The sequence below is a fragment of the Cucurbita pepo genome, chromosome 7, assembly GCF_057944985.1.
Source record: "Cucurbita pepo subsp. pepo isolate OVF chromosome 7, ASM5794498v1, whole genome shotgun sequence".
In the NCBI taxonomy this organism is placed as follows: domain Eukaryota; kingdom Viridiplantae; phylum Streptophyta; class Magnoliopsida; order Cucurbitales; family Cucurbitaceae; genus Cucurbita; species Cucurbita pepo.
This window is the reverse complement of record NC_141804.1, coordinates 8,226,052-8,245,580: the sequence shown is the minus strand read 5'-3', so window position 1 is coordinate 8,245,580 and position 19,529 is coordinate 8,226,052. Positions and strand designations below refer to the sequence as shown.

The window sequence follows — 19,529 nt, the reverse complement described above, 5'->3', positions numbered from 1 at the left end:
ACCCCTCTTTGAGGCCTAGCGTCCTTGTTGGCACGCCGCTCAATGTCTGACTCTGGTACCATATGAAATCATATTGTTCTTTTTGGACTTTCCCTTCTAAATTTTTTCTCAAGGTTTTTAAAATGGGTCTGTTACGAAGAGGTCTCCACACCTTTATATTAAAAGGAATGGTTCGTTTCACTCTCCAACCAGGGATCTCACAATCCACCCTCTCTAAGAGCCCAATGTCCTCATTGACCCTTATTCTTTTCTCCAACCGATGTGAGATCTCAGAAACACAGTGTTTGATACTTTAATTTGAATATATACTCATGTCAATATATTGATACACATACTCGAGACGAGACCAGCTAATTCAACAAATATTAAAAAATGAGTAGAGATTTTGAGAGTTGGAAGAAGAAGGGGATATATAAATTGATATTGAAGAGCACCCAATGCATGCATTGCACCCAAATCAAAGAGCTAGGTATCAGATTCAAACAACAAACGGACCAAAAAAAGATGCCACCCAGATAAGAATATCAAACGGGGGGCAGCTTTATTTCATTGATATTGAATTTATGGGTATCAATTTCATTCAAAACAATCGGGTTTTGCCTCAATCTCAGGGAGCAATCTGGAGGAACAAGAACAAGAACAAGACCCTTCTTCTAATCATTGATGAATGTCACACTCACTGGACTCTAGCCGCCGGCTCACGGCGGCGATGACGGTGGTGGTACTGACCCAGTTCATCTCATTCAGAGCTTTCACGGTGGACCCACTTCAACCTAATTTGAGACTACGATTAAGAAGGTGCCACCGTCCATTTCTCTCTCTTTCACGTTCCATTGGGATCTTCATTCGATTTATCCCCATTTTGCATTTTCTTTCTTGTTCGTCAGAATCTAACGATTAAAGAAATATTTCATCTGGGATCTGTTGTTTTTGCCTCTTTTTCTTGAATCGAGCATGATTTTGGATTTGGGTGTCTCTGAAATTCATTAAACTATTGGATATTACCCTTTTGAGTTGTTAAAATATATTTTCCCCCAAAACTCTGTTTGACTCCCCTGATAGGGACATTGGTTCATTCTAAGCCACTTTGATGTTCTAAACATGATAAATCCACTTTAAATTCATCTGGGATCTGTTGTTTTTGCCTCTTTTTCTTGAATTCTTTACTACAACGAGCATGATTTTGGATTTGGGTGTCTCTTAGATTCATTAAACAATTAGATATTACCCATTTGAGTTGTTAAAATATATTTTCCCCCAAAACTCTGTTTATTATCTAGGGACATTGGTTTCATTCTAAGCCACTTTAATGTTCTAAACATGACAAATCCCCTTTAAATTCATCTGGGTTCTTCTTATTTTAGTGTTTAAACGTGGCTTATTCCCCTGTAAAGAGGCAAATCCATGCCTCTATCTGAGCTTTATCGTGTGGCCAGAGGAAAGAGCAACATGGTTTCTGCAGATTCATCTCTAAAGTAAGCAAAAAATTGACTTATGGATCATAACAATCGTTGTTTCTTTGTTTATTGTTTGTGAAATTCATTTATTCTTTCTGGGTTTTGTTCTAAATCTTAGCTTCTTGTTCCTTGTGGCTTTTTAATGAAGCCCTGAAAATGATGTTTATGAACTTGTGTGGGAGAATGGCCAAATTTTGCTACAAGGACAGTCCAGTAAAGCCAGGAAGAACTCATGTGTACCATTTCATAGTCCCAAGGGTACTGATTCTGTAATCAGAGATGTATTGGGACATGATCATGATGATGATGATATGGTGCCTTGGCTTAATTATCCTCTTGATGAACATTCTTCTGAATTCTTACTTGAATTATCTGGGGTCACTGTTAATGATCCCCTCTCGCGCAATAGTAGCAGTAAGCAGGTCGATGGCGATGCGCAGCTCAATCATTTGCATGGTGCTCGTCTTGAAGATGGCAATATTTCCAAGGTTTCTTCGATGGATGTTTCGAGCGCTCGAGCTAGAAGTTGCACGAATCAATTACATTCATCAGCATCCCAGCAAAGCCAGATATCACTTCCACATCTCAGTTCTTCAAGCACAGCAAGGCATAATTCATCGAATATCATGAATTTTTCCCATTTTCTGCGACCTGCTGTTCTTAAATCCAATGATCAGAACCGTGACGTGACTAAAGCTGTCGGTTTTTCGAGTATGCGCTGTGTAGGCAGCATGGATAAGAATTGTTCAGCAGGTAATACTCAACCTTATGAATCATTGTTTTTTAAAACTCGTGATAGTATAAGAAATGAATCGAAATCATGCTGTGAAAATGCAGTAGTGCCTTCCATAGATGATAGCAATCCATCAGATGTCAAGGCTCCTGAGACACTGGAGGTTGTCGAACAGCCAGAGGTTGCTTGTTTGGGAGATTCAGCCAAAAACGATGACCGTCCTGAACCGTGTCTTGAAGCAGGTGCAAGTAAAGGATTGTCAGATAGTGAGAAGGTTGTTGAATCTGTAATAGCTGCTTCTGTTTGTTCACGCACTAGCATGAAACGAGCTTTGGATGATACGACCGTCGTTAGGAAGAGAAAATGTCACGACATCGAGGATTCCGAATGGCACAGTGATGTGAGTACCAAATTGTATTCTCGTGTCTTGCTTTGTGTACCTCGGTCACTTTCCGAATCGATAAATGAAAAGAATTCATCAAGTGCAGGATGTAGAAGAAGAAAGCAATGACGTGAACAGAGCGACTCCTGTTCGAGGAAACGGTTCGAAACGAAGCAGGGCAGCAGAAGTGCATAATTTATCAGAAAGAGTGAGTCTTGTTGCTATGAAAGTTTCTTTTTTTTGCTTCAAATACAACATTGAGCCTTTTTAGTGAACTCATTCTTAAATTTATGCCACAGCGACGTAGAGATAGGATCAACGAGAAGATGCGTGCGTTGCAAGAACTCATACCGAATTGTAATAAGGTTCGGCTATTAATACTCTCTTGTTCGGGTTCATTTATTGGTCGATCAATTGAATATTTTAAACATCTTGAAAGTAGTCTGACTTGAATTTTATTAGCTTTATTCCTGAGCTGAATTCTGTAATGGAACTATTAGGTTGACAAAGCCTCCATGCTCGATGAAGCGATCGAGTACTTGAAAACGCTTCAACTTCAGGTTCAGGTGATGCTCTTTTCCCTGAGGCAGAGAAAATGTATTTCTTTTATGTGAGATCCCACATTGGTTGGGGAGGAGAACGAAACACCCCTTATAAGGGTGTGGAAACCTTTCCCTAACCGACGCGTTTTAAAAACCATGAGGCTGACAGCGATACGTAACGGGCCAAAACGGATAATATCTGTTACCTCTGGATTTTGTCTGTTACAAATGGTATCAGGGCCAGACACCGGACGATGTGCCAGCGAGAGGAGGCTAAGCCTCGAAGGGGGGTGGGATGAGGCTATGTGCCAGCAAGGATACTGGGCCTCGAAAAGGGGTGGATTGTGAGATCCCACATTGGTTGGGGAGGAGAACGAAACACTCTTTATAAGGGTGTGGAAACCTCTTCATAGCAGACGCGTTTTAAAAACCATGAGGCTGACAACGATACGTAACGGGCCAAAACGGATAATTTCTATTAGCTGTGGATTTTATCTGTTACAAATGGTATCAGAGCCAGACACCGGACGATGTGCCAGCGAGAGGAGGCTGAGCCTCGAAGGGGGGTGGGATGAGGCGATGTACCAGCAAGGATGCTGAGCCTCGAAAAGGGGTGGATTGTGAGATCCCACATTGGTTGGGGAGGAGAACGAAACACTCTTTATAAGGGTGTGGAAACCTCTCCATAGCAGACGCGTTTTAAAAACCATGAGGCTGACAACGATACGTAACGGACCAAAACGGATAATTTCTATTAGCTGTGGATTTTATCTGTTACAAATGGTATCAGAGCCAGACACCGGACGATGTGCCAGCAAGAGGAGGCTGAGCCTCGAAGGGGGGTGGGATGAGGCGATGTACCAGCAAGGATGCTGAGCCTCGAAAAGGGGTGGATTGTGAGATCCCACATTGGTTGGGGAGGAGAACGAAACACTCTTTATAAGGGTGTGGAAACCTCTCCATAGCAGACACGTTTTAAAAACCATGAGGCTGACAACAATACGTAATGGGCCAAAACAGGCAATATCTGTTAGCTATGGATTTTGTTTGTTACAAATAGTATTAGAGCCAGACACCGGACGATGTGCCAGTAAGGACGCTAAGCCCTGAAAGGGGGCGGCATGAGGCGATGTGCCAGTAAGGACACTGGGCCCCGAAGGGGGGTGGATTGTGAGATCCACATTGGTTGGGGAGGAGAACGAAACACCCTTTATAAGGGTGTGGAAACCTCTCCCTAGCAGGCGCGTTTTAAAAATTTTGAGGGAAAGCCCGAAAGGGAAAGTCCAAAGAGGACAATATCTACTAGCGGTGGGTCGGGGCCTGGGCCGTTACATTTTATCTCTCCACCCCCATAATTCAGAAGTGATCATTGTTTACAACATTCAAGTAATCTGTCCATGTTTTTCACATATTATGCAGATTATGTCGATGGGAGCTGGTTTGTTCATGCCTCCCATGATGTTCCCTGGAGGAATGCCACCCATGAGTGCACCTCATATTTATTCACCCATGGGCGTAGGAATAGGAATGGGATATGGGATAGCTATGCCTGACATGAATGGTGGTTCTCCTGGCTATCCCATGGCTCAAATGCCACACCTGCAAGGAACGCATTTCCCGAGCCCATCGATACCAGCTCAAACTGTAATGCATGGAATGCCAGGTTCCAACTTTCATGTCCTTGGACTTCCTGGTCAAGGACTCCCCGTGTCCATGCCACGTGGCCCGATTGCTCCGTTTCCTGGACGACCTTTTATGACCAATTCCAGTGTGGCAGTAACTCCTGTTGAGAGTTTCGGTCTAGCTGCAGCTTGTAGCTCGAAAGATTCGCCTCCGAAGATGAATTCACCGACCGTGCGAAATGGTGGCAACGACCCTTTAATAACAGCTCCTAGACAGGTGTGTAGATTTAAATTTTAAAAGCATGTGATATTATGTTATGTTATGTGAGAAGAGACAAATGCTCGGAAATACAAACTTCAAATGGGAGAGGGTTTATATCATTGTTGATATGGACGGTGTTGGCAAGAAGATGATGAGATGGTTAAAAAAAGGCGGGTGTGTGGCTACCATTTGTAACAGTCTAAGCCCACCGCTAGAAGATTTTGTCTGGCCTGTTACGTATTTTCGTCAGTCTCACGGTTTTAAAACGTGTCTCTTAGGGAGAGTTTTCCACACCCTTATAAGGAATGCTTCGTTCCACTCTCCAACTGATGTGCGATCTCACAATTCACCCTTCTTGGAGGCCAATGTTCTCACTGACACATCGCTTGGTGTCTGACTCTGATACCATTTGTAACAGCCTAAGCCCCCTGCTAGTAGATATTGTCTGTTTTGGCCTGTTACGTATCGTTGTCAGTCTCATGGTTTTAAAACGCGTTTACTAGGGAGAGGTTTCCACACCCTTATAAGGAATGATTTATTCCCCTCTCCACCGATGTGGGATCTCACAATCCACCCCTCTTGGGGGTCCAGCATCTGCTGGCACATCACCCAGTGTTGGGCTCTAATACCATTTGTAACAGCTTAAGCCCACTACTAGCAGATATTGTCCGTTTTGACCTGATACATATCGTCGTCAGTTTCACGATTTTAAAACGCTTTTGTTAGGGAGAGTTTTCCACACTCTTATAAGGAATGCTTCGTTCCTCCCTCCAACCGACGTGGGGTCTCACAATTCATCCCTCTTGGGGGCCAACGTCTTCGCTGGCACATCGCTCGGTGTCTAGCTCTAATACCATTTGTAATAGCCTAAGCTCATTACTAATAGATATTGTCCGTTTTGACCTGTTACATATCGTCATCAGTCTCACGGTTTTAAAACGCGTTTGTTAAGGAGAGTTTTCCACACGCTTATAAGGAATACTTCGTTCCTCTCTCCAATCGACGTGGGATCTCACAATTCACCCCTCTTGGGGGCCAACGTCCTCGTTGGCACATCGCCCGGTGTCTGGCTTTGATACCGTTTGTAACAGTCTAAGCCTACTACTAGTACATATTGTTTGTTTTGGCCCATTACATATCATCGTCAATCTCACGGTTTTAAAATGCGTTTATTAAGAAGAGGTTTCCCTTTATGAAGAATGTTTCATTTCCCTCTCTAACCGATATGAGATCTCACATGAAAATATTGAATTATCTTGTTGTTGCAGGGTAACGAACAAGCTTCCGGTGTTAATGGCAGTGGTACGAACCCGACCAACAATAACAAAACGACGTTATAACTAGCCATATTAATAACATCATTGGTCAGGGCTCATGGCATTGGTTCATGAACTTCACTTGATATCAGCAAATATAGATGAAGCAAGAGATCATCCCGCTTTGGACATGGACATACGCAATTCTTGCTACCACTTGGAGAGGACCTGGCAGGATGATCTTTCAATGGAATTAGTTGATTGATCAATTATCTTGAGGGGACTTGGATATGATGAAAATTTGTAAGAACAAGAAAGGGCGTTGAGTTATATGATATCGAGACTGAACTACGATTATAAAGTTCGATGATATTTTATACGATGCGTCCTATCGAGTTTATTGAATTTGTTACGAGAAGTTGCTAACTTAGTTGGGTTACGATCTGTTTGGATACTTCTAGTCTCATATCGGCTATAGCCCACGTGATCTCACCTAGACGAGCAATGACCCACTTGACTATGTTCTTCATCTTAGGGATTTGTATATTGGTTGTGGTCTAGTTTGACCATCTTAGTTTCTATTTCGAAAGTCTCACTCAAAACAAATAACTTTTCGTTGAACCATAACGTAGCTAAATATTTGCTATTCACCTCGTAGTCTATTTGTATTCAAGAGACAAACAATCGAGGCAAATTTAGCTCTCGAGATCGCTCAGGTTAGTGAGGACTAACTCACTTACTCCACTGAATGCTCCTTCCTCTCGTCAAAGATTGTGTGAGTGTGCAAACAAAATCGATCATATTTCATATATTAGAAAAAGAAACGATTCGTGCATACGTTCTTCAAATGTTTCATCTTTTGAATTCGAATTGTGACAATTAGAAGGCTCGTTTGATTTGTACTTGGTACACGATTGTTGTATATAGGAAACATAGCAATTATTTGTACTTAATTGTCAAAACTACGGAGTCGTATGATCGTTCGTCAAAATCATGTCTATTTCAAAAAAATTAGAAATGTCTAAAAAACTGCTGTAGGGGGAGATATGGTGATATGAACCAAGATATCCCAATCATGTTATATGAACATCAAGGAAGATTTTTGAGTGATTACAAATCTGGGGTGGATGATAATTTAGAGTTACGGTGTTTCTTTAATGTATTTTCGGACTTTTATTTACTTTAAAATTACATTTATGTAGGACTAATTATGGTCATAAAATATGAAAGTGCTCTAAATAACTCATGGAAAGTCGGGGAAGGTCAAAGGTTTTCATTTTGAGGCTATAAAAAGAAAATTTGTGTTCTCTTTAGCAAATGACTAAGTTTTTTGGCATTCTAAGTAGTTTAGGTTGCATATTTGGAATAATTCAAGTTTAACATAATCGATCTTACTTGTGTAATGATTCGAATCTCAACAAGTGTTCTTGCTTTGAAATATTTCATTAACAAGGTAATCCAAATTTAATTTTCACTTGAAGTGATTCCTTTATCATCAGGGCTATGTTTATGTATAATTTTATGTAGTTTAGATTGCATGTTTAGAATAATTCAAGCTTGACATGATTAATCTTACTTGTGGAGTAATTTGAATCTCGAACAAGTGTCATTGCCTTCAGATATTCGATGAACAAATCCAAAATTTATTTCCCTAGTAGTGATTTCATACACATGGTGTCAGCTCTCTGTCACAACCATACTATGAAAGAGAGTAAGTTGTGACTCTCACGTGCAAACACGACAAGATAGCGATACGAAATGGCATCTAACCAACTACGCGAGGTCGAGACAGACAATATATGTGTGTAAGAGATAACTCCGAGTTAAGACAAATATAATCCTCTTAAAAGTTCAAAAAGATCGTGTTGATTGGTAGTGATTTATGGAATAATTAGGGGAAATGCACGTGCTTATGTTCCCAACTAATGTCAATGGCCCATTTGGATTAGATATAATGAGGTCAAATCAAAGGGACAAAAAGCAAAACAATGTGAAAATGTTCCCCACAAATTGCTATTCCTTTTAAGGACACCTACTAGCCTTAGCTAGCTAGCTACCACTCACCTTATCCCTTTTGCCTCTTCCCAACATCGTATTAATTAACATGTTCTTGTGTTTATTTAATCGTAATGTTAAGGTGTTACTTAGATCTTGACGTAACAGTTTTTTTGTATTCAATTAATATGTGAAGGTAGGAGAATTTAGATATCAGATTTTTCGATTGAGAGTATGTACCTTAATCAATTGAATTGTGTTAAGTTGACGTTGACATAAGATAATGATTTGACACATTATGATATATGTAATCTAGTTGAATAAAATAAAGGAAAAAAAGTGTATTCTAAAGGTGTTAGTGGATTGGGTTGGGTCGTGTTGAGATATTGTTTTAGACCCAACCCAATTTTAGATTATAAACTCTTTTCGACTCAAACAAATCTTGTTCACAACTCATTCATAAATTTTGGTTTGGGTTGATTCAGGTTGTTCGGAGTTGGCGTGACATGAACTTGAGCCTATAGTGAAAAGAAGAGTTTGAAAGTACTATGTATTTTTTGTTTCGATTGCTTCTTTGAGAAAGAAATCTTTACTTGTTGCTTTCTAAAGTGGATGGAGGCCTTCCTTGAGCATTTTTCCTCTATCTATTATGAGAGAATTGATAGCTATGTTTAGGTTGACGTTCACAGCAGCAACGACATCCTTTCAGTGGCAGCTCATCCTCTTTCATGGTTCTAATGATCAATGTGTGACACCCATCGTCCGATTTAATTCAATTTCAAATTGACCAAACAAGTCTTAAAGGTTATTTGAAGGACTACTAGTGTGACGATCCTACTTCGAAGACATGATTGAACCTGGAAGCTAGCTACTTTGGACTTTTCCATGACGTCCACAGGATACGCCATCAACCATTCAAGATTCCTTTGTTCTTACCTAAACAACATAGTCAGAAAAAAAGTTGAGTATTGAAAAATATCCAATAAATAACTTAATTGTTGGGATGAAAAATGCAAACACATACTACATGTCTATGAAATTGGATCTGTATTACTCCTTTACGTATGACTCTATGCACATGTGAACTCACTAAATAATCATCTCTATCAGACTTTCTAGGCTTGTTTATGAGCAGATATATGCTCAAACAACAAAAACTACCGAAAATGAAAAGAACGCGAAATGTAAGATATAATTGAATGTGTACACATAAATTATCGAACAAAATAACTCGATTCAATTTAAGCATCAAAAGGTGTTTAATTTTTACTTTGGGACTTGGAGTGATTTTGACTTAAAAAGGAAAAATGAAAAAAAAAAGAAAGAAAAGAGATAGATTTTGCTTCATTAGAACTCAAAGCAAAAGGTACAAGTTTAAATTTGGCACAAGATTACATGGTTTTATTGAATATAAAATATCACACATGGTTGTTTAAATGAGCTGATTTGATTCAAAATCCATCTCTTCACTTAAAACCCGTCATCGATTATCCCACATTTACATTTTCATGTAATAACTCTACTAAAGACGACTTTATTATTAAAATAGAGGTAAAGAATGATTAACGGATTATATTAATTAGTAAATATTGTCCGTTTTGCCCCATTGTGTTTCGCCGTCGTCAGTCTCATAGTTTTAAAAAGTATCTGCTAGGAAGAAGTTTCAATACTCTTATAAGGAATAATTCGTTCTCTTCTCCAACCGATGTGGGATTTCACAATCTACCCCCTTGAGAACCCAACATCCTTGCTGGCACACCGCCCGGTGTCCGGCTCTAATATCATTTGTAAAAATCAACCGCTAACCGATATTGTTTGCTTTGGCTCGTTACCTATTGTTATCATGTTGAAATATGGGTAGGATCATGATTAAGCCATCATGCATGCCGACATTTATGAACCGGTTAGATAAATTAGCAGATATTGTCCATTTTGGCTCGTTACGTATCGTTGTCAGCCTCACGGTTTTAAAATGCGTCTACTAGGCAGAAGTTTCAACACCCTTGTAAGAAATGTTTTGTTCTCCTCTACAACGGACGTGGGATCTCACAATCCACCTCCCTTGAGGGCCCAACATCCTCGCTGGCACCCTGCTTAGTGTCTGGCTTTAATATCATTTGTAAAAACCCATAATTAGCGGATATTGTTCGTTTTGGCCCGTTACGTATAGTTGTCAGCCTCACGATTTTAAGAAGCGTTTACTAAAGAAAGGTTTCCACACCATTGTAAGAAAAGTTTCTTTTCCCTCTCTAACTGACCTTGAATCTTAGATTAATCAATCAAATTTTTATAGCTATCTTCTCTCCTCTCTTGAAATAGACATTTCCATTTGGAACTTAGCAATTTATTAATTAGATCCACACACACATATATATATTTGCCCATAAAAATTAAAGGTTGGAGTTGAAGAAAGGGAGTTCATATGGGAAGGCACTCTTGCTGTTACAAGCAGAAGCTTAGGAAAGGGCTTTGGTCACCTGAAGAAGATGAGAAGCTTCTTAACCATATCACCAAACATGGCCATGGCTGTTGGAGTTCGGTCCCTAAACTCGCAGGTAATTAACTTTTCATTCTCTTCCCTTTAACGGGTTCAAAAAAGTTCCAAGATTCGAGATTCTGTTCTCTAATTTCGAGAAAGAAAAGAAAGAAAGTAAGAAAAGGTTAACTTTTTAACACGACCCGTATGGATCTCTAGGCTTACAAAGGTGCAGGAAGAGTTGTAGATTGAGATGGATCAATTATCTTAAGCCAGATTTGAAGAGAGGCCCGTTCTCGCAACAAGAAGAAGATTTAATCATTGAGCTTCATTCCGTTTTAGGCAACAAGTTTGTTTTCCGTTCTCGATTCTTCCCTTTCGTTTTTTGTTTGTAACTCGTTTTATAACATATTATTCGTTTAGATGGTCACAAATTGCTGCTCAGCTACCTGGACGAACCGACAATGAAATAAAGAACCTATGGAACTCGTGCATAAAAAAGAAGCTAAAGCAAAAAGGCATCGACCCGAACACTCACAAGCCTTTCGTAGACAAAGAAATCAGCAATGAAAACAACAACATTACCATATTAGATGATAAAAAAATCCATGAAAAGGCTTCATCCATTGAAGTAGTTCCAAACCATTCAAGTTCCGACATGTCGACCACTACTACTTACTTGAACGACAAATCGGAGCACATGGGTATCCCTATAACTATTCCAAATAATAACACCAACCCTTTTGAAGCCATTTCAAATTTGCTTTTCCCCACTCCCAATTCATGTGAAAATCCTCCTATTGTAAGTTCGAACGCCTTCTCGTGGCAGCCCGATGAGTTGCTTCAAACCGCCTCCGATCTCATGAGAAGTGATTGGCGTCACCCGACCCTCCAACCCGAACTATTAGGGCAACCAACCTACCCGTAATTCTATCATAGCAAGGTACGTGTTATGTTACTATATCTGTTTTAGATCTAAACCTTCGTAACTTTTCTCCACCAGTGAGCCAAAGTTACGTGACTTATATATCAGAAATTCGAGATTATTTGACATAGTTCGTATTCTTGTAAAAGAACCCTTTAATTAATTAGGGTTTCAAGAAACGAGATACTCGTATCAACTATCGAGTATGTATTTTGTAATGGGTTTTTGAGAGTGATAATATAAAGCGTTATTGGTCTTTGAAGTCCACATATTGTGAAATTATTAATGGACCATGGTTCTTTAAATGGCTGTCCATCACTGTCTCCTGAAGATGGGGACTTTTTTCACTTTTTGATGTGGCCATCCATCCATCCTTTTCTAAATTACTACTTTGAATCAACGTGCCAAACCCGTGTTTAGTAACGCTTATAAATATCGATTCATAAACAAATTTAATTAATAATTGTAGAAGTTGATATTATCAATATCGTTGTTGCTTAGATGTTTGAATTTTTGTTAAGATATAAATAATTTCATGATGGCGACAGATTATCGAGACTAGTTACTGGATCAATGAATTCTCGAATAGTTGCGCTAGATTGACTATTGATTTGTGTTTTAATAATGAAATGCTTAGATTAACGAATATCGTAGAACTATTTATGGGGATGTGATTATAGTGAAAAGTTGGGGAATTAAAAAGGTATAGGTTGGTAGGATTTATAGCAAGACTCGGGAGGTGTAGAACGTGTTAAAAGATCATTACTAACCTAATAGCGTTGAGCTCGATGTAAGGACTCTATTTTTACTAATGAAATAAAGTCGCTACTATATGCATGACTTAATTACGAAATATGAAAAATCTTTTAAAACGTTTCAAAACGATGCCAGAGACTTATACGTTCACAATAAAATTGTTAAAATAATTACAACATAAAACAAATAACTTGAAATTGAAGTAAATAATAATAATAATAATAATAATGTTCTGACGTAGGTGAAGGGCTACAACGACATGAGTGTATCTACCCTATCTTTAGTCTCATGACCATCATCGTTACGTCGTCAACTATGCAGAGATGCCTTACTTTTACCTGAAAAATAAGAGTAGTATGTAGCTTAGTATTTTGAGAAACACTCAGTAAGCAACTCTAATCATGCAATCACATGCAATCATGTCTAGGACCTATCATTTCATGGCCTTGGTCTTAACTTTCAGTCCGGAAGAATTAGATGTGTTGTACTTCTCTACACACGACCCACACATGTGCACATGAACCCCCAGGCGAGCTCATATGCGTACCTTTTGGACCTGGCCTTCGACTAGCAACAGTCGTGTTGCCGATATACTACAGAAGGAAGGGAGCACGCATATAGTATCATGGTGTACACAAAACCATATCATAACATCTAGTGTACGCATCCATACTATTATAACAGGGAAGTATCTTGATGCACGTGAACATATAATAGACTAATTCAATTTTTTTTTTTGAAGAACTTGAAGGCTTTAGCACGTAGAGAGAGTGCATCAATAGCCCTTAAACATAAGAAAGTTATCAACATTCAATAATTGTACAAACCTTTTAAATCATAAAAACCAAATCGAAAATTTCGAAATAATAACACGTATTAATCTACGGAAACTAAACGCCTTAATAGATGAGGAAATTTCATTCCATGTGTAATAGAGCCATCAACAAACTCGGTACTCACTCACCTCACTAATTTTTCACTTCTTTTTCTTCACTCTGACGACCCTTTACGTCGATTTCACTCCTCTCTTCCTCCTCGTGAAAAATTGGAGCATCTTCTTTTCCTTCACTATGGTGACACTTTATGTCACCTCCGCTCCTCTCCTCCTCACGGAGGATAGGAACACCTTCTTCTCGTTCTCGTTCTCCTCCTCCTCCATCGTCTAACTTTACGATCGGCTCCTCCGTCTTATACTTATACCACGACGCCCAATACAAGTAATGAAAAAAGTTCAAAAGGCTAAGAATGGCCAAAAACCAATAAAAGAGATTGAGATTGTTGTAGTTCAAGTCCTCAGGAATGAGGCCTTCAACCCATCCCTTCTTGCTTGGGGATACCTTTCTAGTGACTTTGTTGATAACATTCACAAAGATGCTACTCAAGTAGTAGCCAAAGGAGAGGGAGAGCCAAGTGAAGGAAGTGGAGAGGGACCTCATTCCCACAGGGGCCTCCTTGTAGAAGAACTCCAATAGCCCCACAAGGGTGAACATGTCTGCTATCCCAAATATACCATATTGGAATGATAGCCAGAATAGGCTCATCGGCTCGTCCGGGTGCTTCGTTGCTTGGTGTCGTCTCTTCACCTCCACGAGCCCTGCCACGGCCATCGATACGGCCGAGAGTACCTATTACAAAATATGTATAAAAGATTAAACGTACCCACAAATTATCGTAGGAAGAACAGAAGGTAGCATATAGAAAAGTGTTTCTAGCTCGTTAAAAATATTTTTCGAAGTCGTTTTTTAGTTTTCAAAATTGTTTAAAGCCATTAGAAAGTACTAGGGAGAGGTTTCCACACTCTTATAAAGAATCTGGGATCTCACGATCCATTGTCCGCTTTGCTGGCCCGTTACGTATCATCGTCAGCCTCACGATTTTAAAATACGTGGGATCTCACAATCCATTGTTCGCTTTGACCCGTTACATATTCTCTCTCCAATTAACGTGGGATCTCACAATTCATTGTCTGTAGGGAGAAGTTTTCACACCCTTATAAGGAATGTTTCATCCCCCTCTCCAACCGATGTAAGAACTCACAATCCACCCCCTTTAGGGGTCCAACGTCCTTGCTGGCACACCGCCCAGTGTCTTACTCTTATACCATTTGTAACAGTCCCAGGCCCACCACCGGTAGATATTGTCTGTTTTAGCTTATTATGTATTGTCGTTGGCCTCACGGTTTTAAAACGCGTTAACTAGGGAGAGATTTTCACACCCTTACAAGGAATGTTTTGTTCCCCTCTCCGACCAATGTGAAATATCACAGAAATGCTTCCAAAAAAAGCATTTAATACTTGTTTTCTTAGAATCTTCCTTAAAAGTATTTTTTTCAAAAGTCATCTCAAACTCGATCTAAAATTTAAATTATATATTTTCTATACTTTTCAAAAAATTATTTTAAGTATATGAATTAACATGTTGACGTGAGCATCATTGTATAAATACGAGTAGTTTAAATCGTACCAGTCCGACCCCAACCCGTTGGAGCTGGGTGATGCCCGATGGGTGGTGCGTGATCTTTCGAGCGAAGGGGACGAAGACGAACTCGTAGAGGGGAATGAGAAATGCCATGAAGACCAATGGGATAACAGGGATGGAAGGAGCTGGGAACTGAAGATGGCCAAGGCTTTTGTCCATGATTTGGGTGTTTCCTTGTTCTACTGAAAATGTTTGAAGCTGTGCTAAACAAGTGTTCATGATGATGGTGCTGATGAAGATGGGCAGCATTCTTGTTATGATCTTCACTTCCTCTACTTGTGTTACACTGCAAACTTTCCATGGTTGTGGCTCTACGTCCTTCGGGAGAATCGAAGCTTTGTCGAGACACCTGAACGACACGACCAAACAATCAATGAAAATAGTATCTATTACTGATATCTTCCCAAGTTCGTGAAGATCGATTAAAAATTATAGTTCTTCTAGTTTGAACTTAGTGTCTACGCTTAATTTTATTTGATCTTTATAGTTTTAAAAGTTTCGGTTCTTTCTTGTTTCTTGGGCTCATTTATAACATTTCTTGTCCAAGATTTAGAATTTGGATTCGGCACTGCATGGTCCTAACATTGTCCTGCATTTACTATGAGATGATCATGTTACCTACTTGTTTGGAGTTGTTTCTAAAAGTGAAGACTATTATCACATACTAACATAAGTTTTTTTAGCATGTTTTGTACTTACCTGTTTCCTATAAAATTTCAAGAGGTCACCTAAGCGTACGATTACTTCAAGCTAAGCACACTTGTTGGTATAGATAGCAACTACCAATTTGAAGATTGCATTCATTCAAATGTGGTCTCGGTTCATTCATGTGTCTCTCATTTACTCAGGCATCACATGTCTGCGTGTGAGATCCCACATCGGTTGGAGAGAAGAATGAAACATTTTTTACAAGGGTGTGGAAACCTCTCCTTAGCAGACGCGTTTTAAAAACCTTGATGGGAAGCCTGAAATGGAAACCCTAAAGTAGAAAATATTTGCTAACGGTGGGTTGAGCTGTTACAAATGGTATCAGAGCCAGACACCAAGGACGTTGGGTCTTGAAAGTGAGTGGATTGAGGGTCCCACATCGATTGGAAAAGGGAGTGAGATCCCATATCAGTTGGGAGGAGAACAAAACATTCTTTATAAGGGTATGGAAATCTCTCCTAGAAGACGTGTTTTAAAAACCTTGAGGGGAAGCCTGAAACGGAAAACCCAAAAAGAACCCAAGAAGAAAATATACATTAGTTGTGGGCTTGGGTCGTTACACTGCTAGCTTCTACTTTCCTTCATTCCCAAATCATATCTTTCTAGGTGAGGTTTTGCTTGGGTACCATCATTAATAACTTATACCTAGATTCAAATTTTGATTTAAAATCTTAACTCGACACTTAAAGACTTTGATATTCCCATATGACATGGTCATGGTACTTGCTTGTCTCGAGTTATTTCTAAAATGGAAGACTATCTTCACAGACCAACACGGGTTTTCTTAGAGTGTTTTGTCCTCACTCACATACCTGTTAGGAAAATTTCTAAGAGTTCGCATGACATAAGATAGCTCCAAGTCAAACATGAATGTTGATATAAGTTCATTCAATGCTTTTAAGCTTTATTGAATCATAATTTCATATCATCCTGATCACTTTCATTTAGATATGATATCAGCTCATTCATGCACTCTTCTTTTACTCAAGTATCACATCATCATTCCAAAAGGTAAATCTATCGATTTAGTAAATATAATCGTGTTTATAATTTAGCTAAGAGCCTCAAAATTTGTCTCTAAACTCATTTTTTACCACGAAAACTCCATCTTTTCTCGTATTTTCGACACGATAATCTAAATACAAAATACTAACATAATCAATATTGAATGCATGGAGACTAAGTTGATTATTTAGCATTAATATGGAAATTAAACTAAGCAATATAATGAAAAAAAAAATCAATTGACCTGAGCTGATTGGTATGAGCAATCTTAGAGTCAATGGAATCCATATAATACTTGTCGCTAAGCTCATACAGTTCACTTGGCGTGTCGGGTAATGCCAATCCTCGGTTTTTAATAGCCACAACGATAACCTGTCAACGAATTTCAATCCATTCTATTCAATTCGAGCATAATCAATTATTAAAACATTAATTATCATCTTTTATCAACTCAAATATAGCTCACTAGATAAAAGACATTAATTATTATCTCAGGTCAACTTGAACATAGCTCAATCGATAAAGCTGATACTACCATCTTACAAATCGACTATTCAATCTTTTACCTTCAGTCGTTTAACTCGTAGGAGGAAAAAAAAACCCTCGTAGAAAGTTTGAATCCTAGTGAGTTTTCATTTAAGACAAATTACTAAAATTCCGATTTTGAGTTTTTTTTTTTTTTTTTTTTTTTTTTTTAATTTAGAAGTGTTCATCAGTTGGGTAAGAGATATTTTTTTTAGATCAAACCAATTGTTACAGTAAAAATTTTCAACTCGAACAATCTTTATTAAATAGTTAACCTAACCTAATCGAACCATAAAATTTTATAATTAGATTGGTTGGTTGATTTTTTTTTTTTTTTAATAAAAGTAAAATGGTAGTTAATAAAATATCTATTTATTTATTTTTAAACATTTAATTAAGAACTTAACTCAATTTCAATATATATTTTAAAAATTATCTTCCAAAATAGTTTTAAAAAAAATATTTTTAAGAGTTTAATAAATAATTATAAAATAAAATAAAATAAGTAAAAAAAAAAATTAATTATTATTATTTTATTTTTTTTGGTTTAGGGTTCCCTTAAATTTTTGTTTAATGGAACCATAACAATCCACCCTCAATCCAAACCGTACGGTTTGAGCTAAATTGATCAGGTTTTTCAAGTCATCGACCCTTAATTTTATTATCTACTTTCTATACATGCATTTAATATCGAACTCAACATTTAAAAAAAAAAAAAAAAAAAAAAGGTTTGTACTCGTAGTAAAGCTATTGCAAAGAATTAGTCGAGAAAAAAATTCAAATAGCTATAAACTTAAGTAAAAAACACTCGATTACTAACATTAAATTTTTTAATTTTACGTGTCTAATAGATCCTTAAACTTTATTCTAACGAGTTCTTAAAAATTTCAATATTTTCTAAAGTTCGATAATATATGAAATTCAAAATAAATAATTTTTTCCAAAAAAAAAAAAAAAAAAAAAAAAAACCTGAATAATCCTCAAGAGTGGGCTTTGACCGGGCACATGAAGGCGATAAAATGGCTTCCCAAGGGCAAACACAATGAACCCAACAGCAGTAGCCAAAGCTGAGATGAAGAACCCCCAATACCATGCCTTGTTCACAGCTACCCACACAATCAAGGTCACTCCCACGGCTGCCCCAATTACTACACTAAGCAACAAACAGTTGAAAAATGTGGCTAGTGCCTTGGCCTCCTTTGGATCCTTTTGGTTGAATTGGTCCGCCCCGAGCGCTGGCAAGGCCCCTCGCACCCCGCCCGACCCGATCGCTAGTAGGTAAAGCGAAGTGTAGAATACGAACGCGATGCGACCTCGGACACAGTCCTTTGGACAATCGGCCTTTGGTAAGAGATCGTGAGAGTAGGCTTGGACTGTCACTATCACCAATGCCTGTATCGTGGAAGTTGTCACAATATGACGGATAAATACAAACTAATCTAACTAAAATTGGTCACGTTTGAATTGTAATTTTTATTCGAGCTTCCCCCTCTCCAACCAATGTGTCTGGCTCTGATACCATAAAACAGGGGGTTCAACGTTCACGTTAGCACACTTTTATAAGAAATGTTTCGTTCCCCTCTCCAATCGATCTTAGAAAGGGTGTTTCGTTCTTCTCCCCAACCAATGTGGGATATCACAATCCACCCCTCTTCAGGGCCCAACGTCCTCGCTGACACTCGTTCCTTAGCTTTCTCCAATCGATGTGGAACCCCCGCCAAATCCACCCCTTTGGGACCAGCGTCCTTACTGGCACACCGCCTCGTGTCTACCCTCTTCAGGGAAGAGTCTCCTCGCTGACACATAGTCCGGTGTCTGGCTCTGATACCATTTGTAACCGTCCAAGCCCACCGCTAGCATATATTATCCTCTTTGGGCTTTCCCTTTCGGGTTCCCCTAAAAAAAAGGTTTTCACACCCTTACAAACGTGTTTCGTTCTTCTCTCCAACCAATGTGGGATATCACAATAAATTATCAAATTTTATAAAATTGAACAAAAATAATTGTTTCTAAAATTTGACTGAAAATACATTCGTGGATTATTTTTAAAAGAATAAAACTTACGAGAACTTCAAGCACGCCGAAAATAAGACAGGTGGTGAGTCGATTGATATACGTATCCGAAAGGAAGCCACCAAGAAGAGAGAGCAAGAAAGCAGAGCCCAAGAAGTTGGTGAGTGTATTTGCAGCAGTTTGAAGATCAAAGTGCAGCACCATAAGAAAGTATTGAACCAAGCTCACCATGTTTGCCACAAACCCCATGCTCTCAAACGTCAGCAGGGCTACCAAAATTCACACGTCATTAGGGCGATCGAACGATTTAAATTTTTGACCTCAAGAAAATGAGTATATATCATTACTGGTGCGGTACTCGTGTTGATCGTTGTGATATACGTTTAGCTACTAA

General features: G+C 38.7%; 3 protein-coding genes across 5 annotated transcripts; 2 read left to right on the top strand and 1 right to left on the bottom strand.

Moving 5' to 3' along the window:
* Nucleotides 1–431: 431 nt before the first annotated feature.
* Nucleotides 432–6,788, top strand: LOC111799226 (transcription factor PIF3-like). Of its 3 annotated transcripts, XM_087125784.1 has the most exons (9): nucleotides 433–798; nucleotides 1,395–1,475; nucleotides 1,606–2,210; nucleotides 2,295–2,590; nucleotides 2,679–2,780; nucleotides 2,872–2,937; nucleotides 3,073–3,138; nucleotides 4,534–5,013; nucleotides 6,267–6,788. In XM_087125784.1, exons 1-9 carry the CDS (start codon nucleotides 668–670, stop codon nucleotides 6,336–6,338), a joined length of 1,899 nt encoding a protein of 632 aa, XP_086981910.1. In that variant the 5' UTR covers nucleotides 433–667; the 3' UTR covers nucleotides 6,339–6,788. The 3 variants fall into 3 exon arrangements, with proteins under 3 accessions (XP_086981909.1, XP_086981910.1, XP_086981911.1); XM_087125783.1 differs by having other exon boundaries at nucleotides 432–798; nucleotides 1,606–2,590; XM_087125785.1 differs by having other exon boundaries at nucleotides 1,365–1,475; nucleotides 1,606–2,590.
* A 3,843-nt stretch (nucleotides 6,789–10,631) lies between these two features.
* On the top strand, nucleotides 10,632–11,882 carry LOC111798973 (transcription factor MYB61-like). The gene is made up of 3 exons (XM_023682336.2): nucleotides 10,632–10,804; nucleotides 10,945–11,074; nucleotides 11,149–11,882. Exons 1-3 carry the CDS (start codon nucleotides 10,672–10,674, stop codon nucleotides 11,651–11,653), a joined length of 768 nt encoding a protein of 255 aa, XP_023538104.2. The 5' UTR covers nucleotides 10,632–10,671; the 3' UTR covers nucleotides 11,654–11,882.
* A 1,451-nt stretch (nucleotides 11,883–13,333) lies between these two features.
* On the bottom strand, nucleotides 13,334–19,399 carry LOC111798842 (protein NRT1/ PTR FAMILY 4.5-like). Its single transcript, XM_023682187.2, has 5 exons — nucleotides 19,187–19,399; nucleotides 18,092–18,514; nucleotides 16,842–16,969; nucleotides 14,870–15,233; nucleotides 13,334–14,031 (listed from the first exon to the last, which is right to left on the bottom strand). The coding sequence occupies exons 1-5, from the start codon at nucleotides 19,382–19,384 to the stop codon at nucleotides 13,375–13,377; spliced, it is 1,770 nt and encodes a 589-aa protein (XP_023537955.2). The 5' UTR covers nucleotides 19,385–19,399; the 3' UTR covers nucleotides 13,334–13,374.
* Nucleotides 19,400–19,529: the final 130 nt, after the last annotated feature.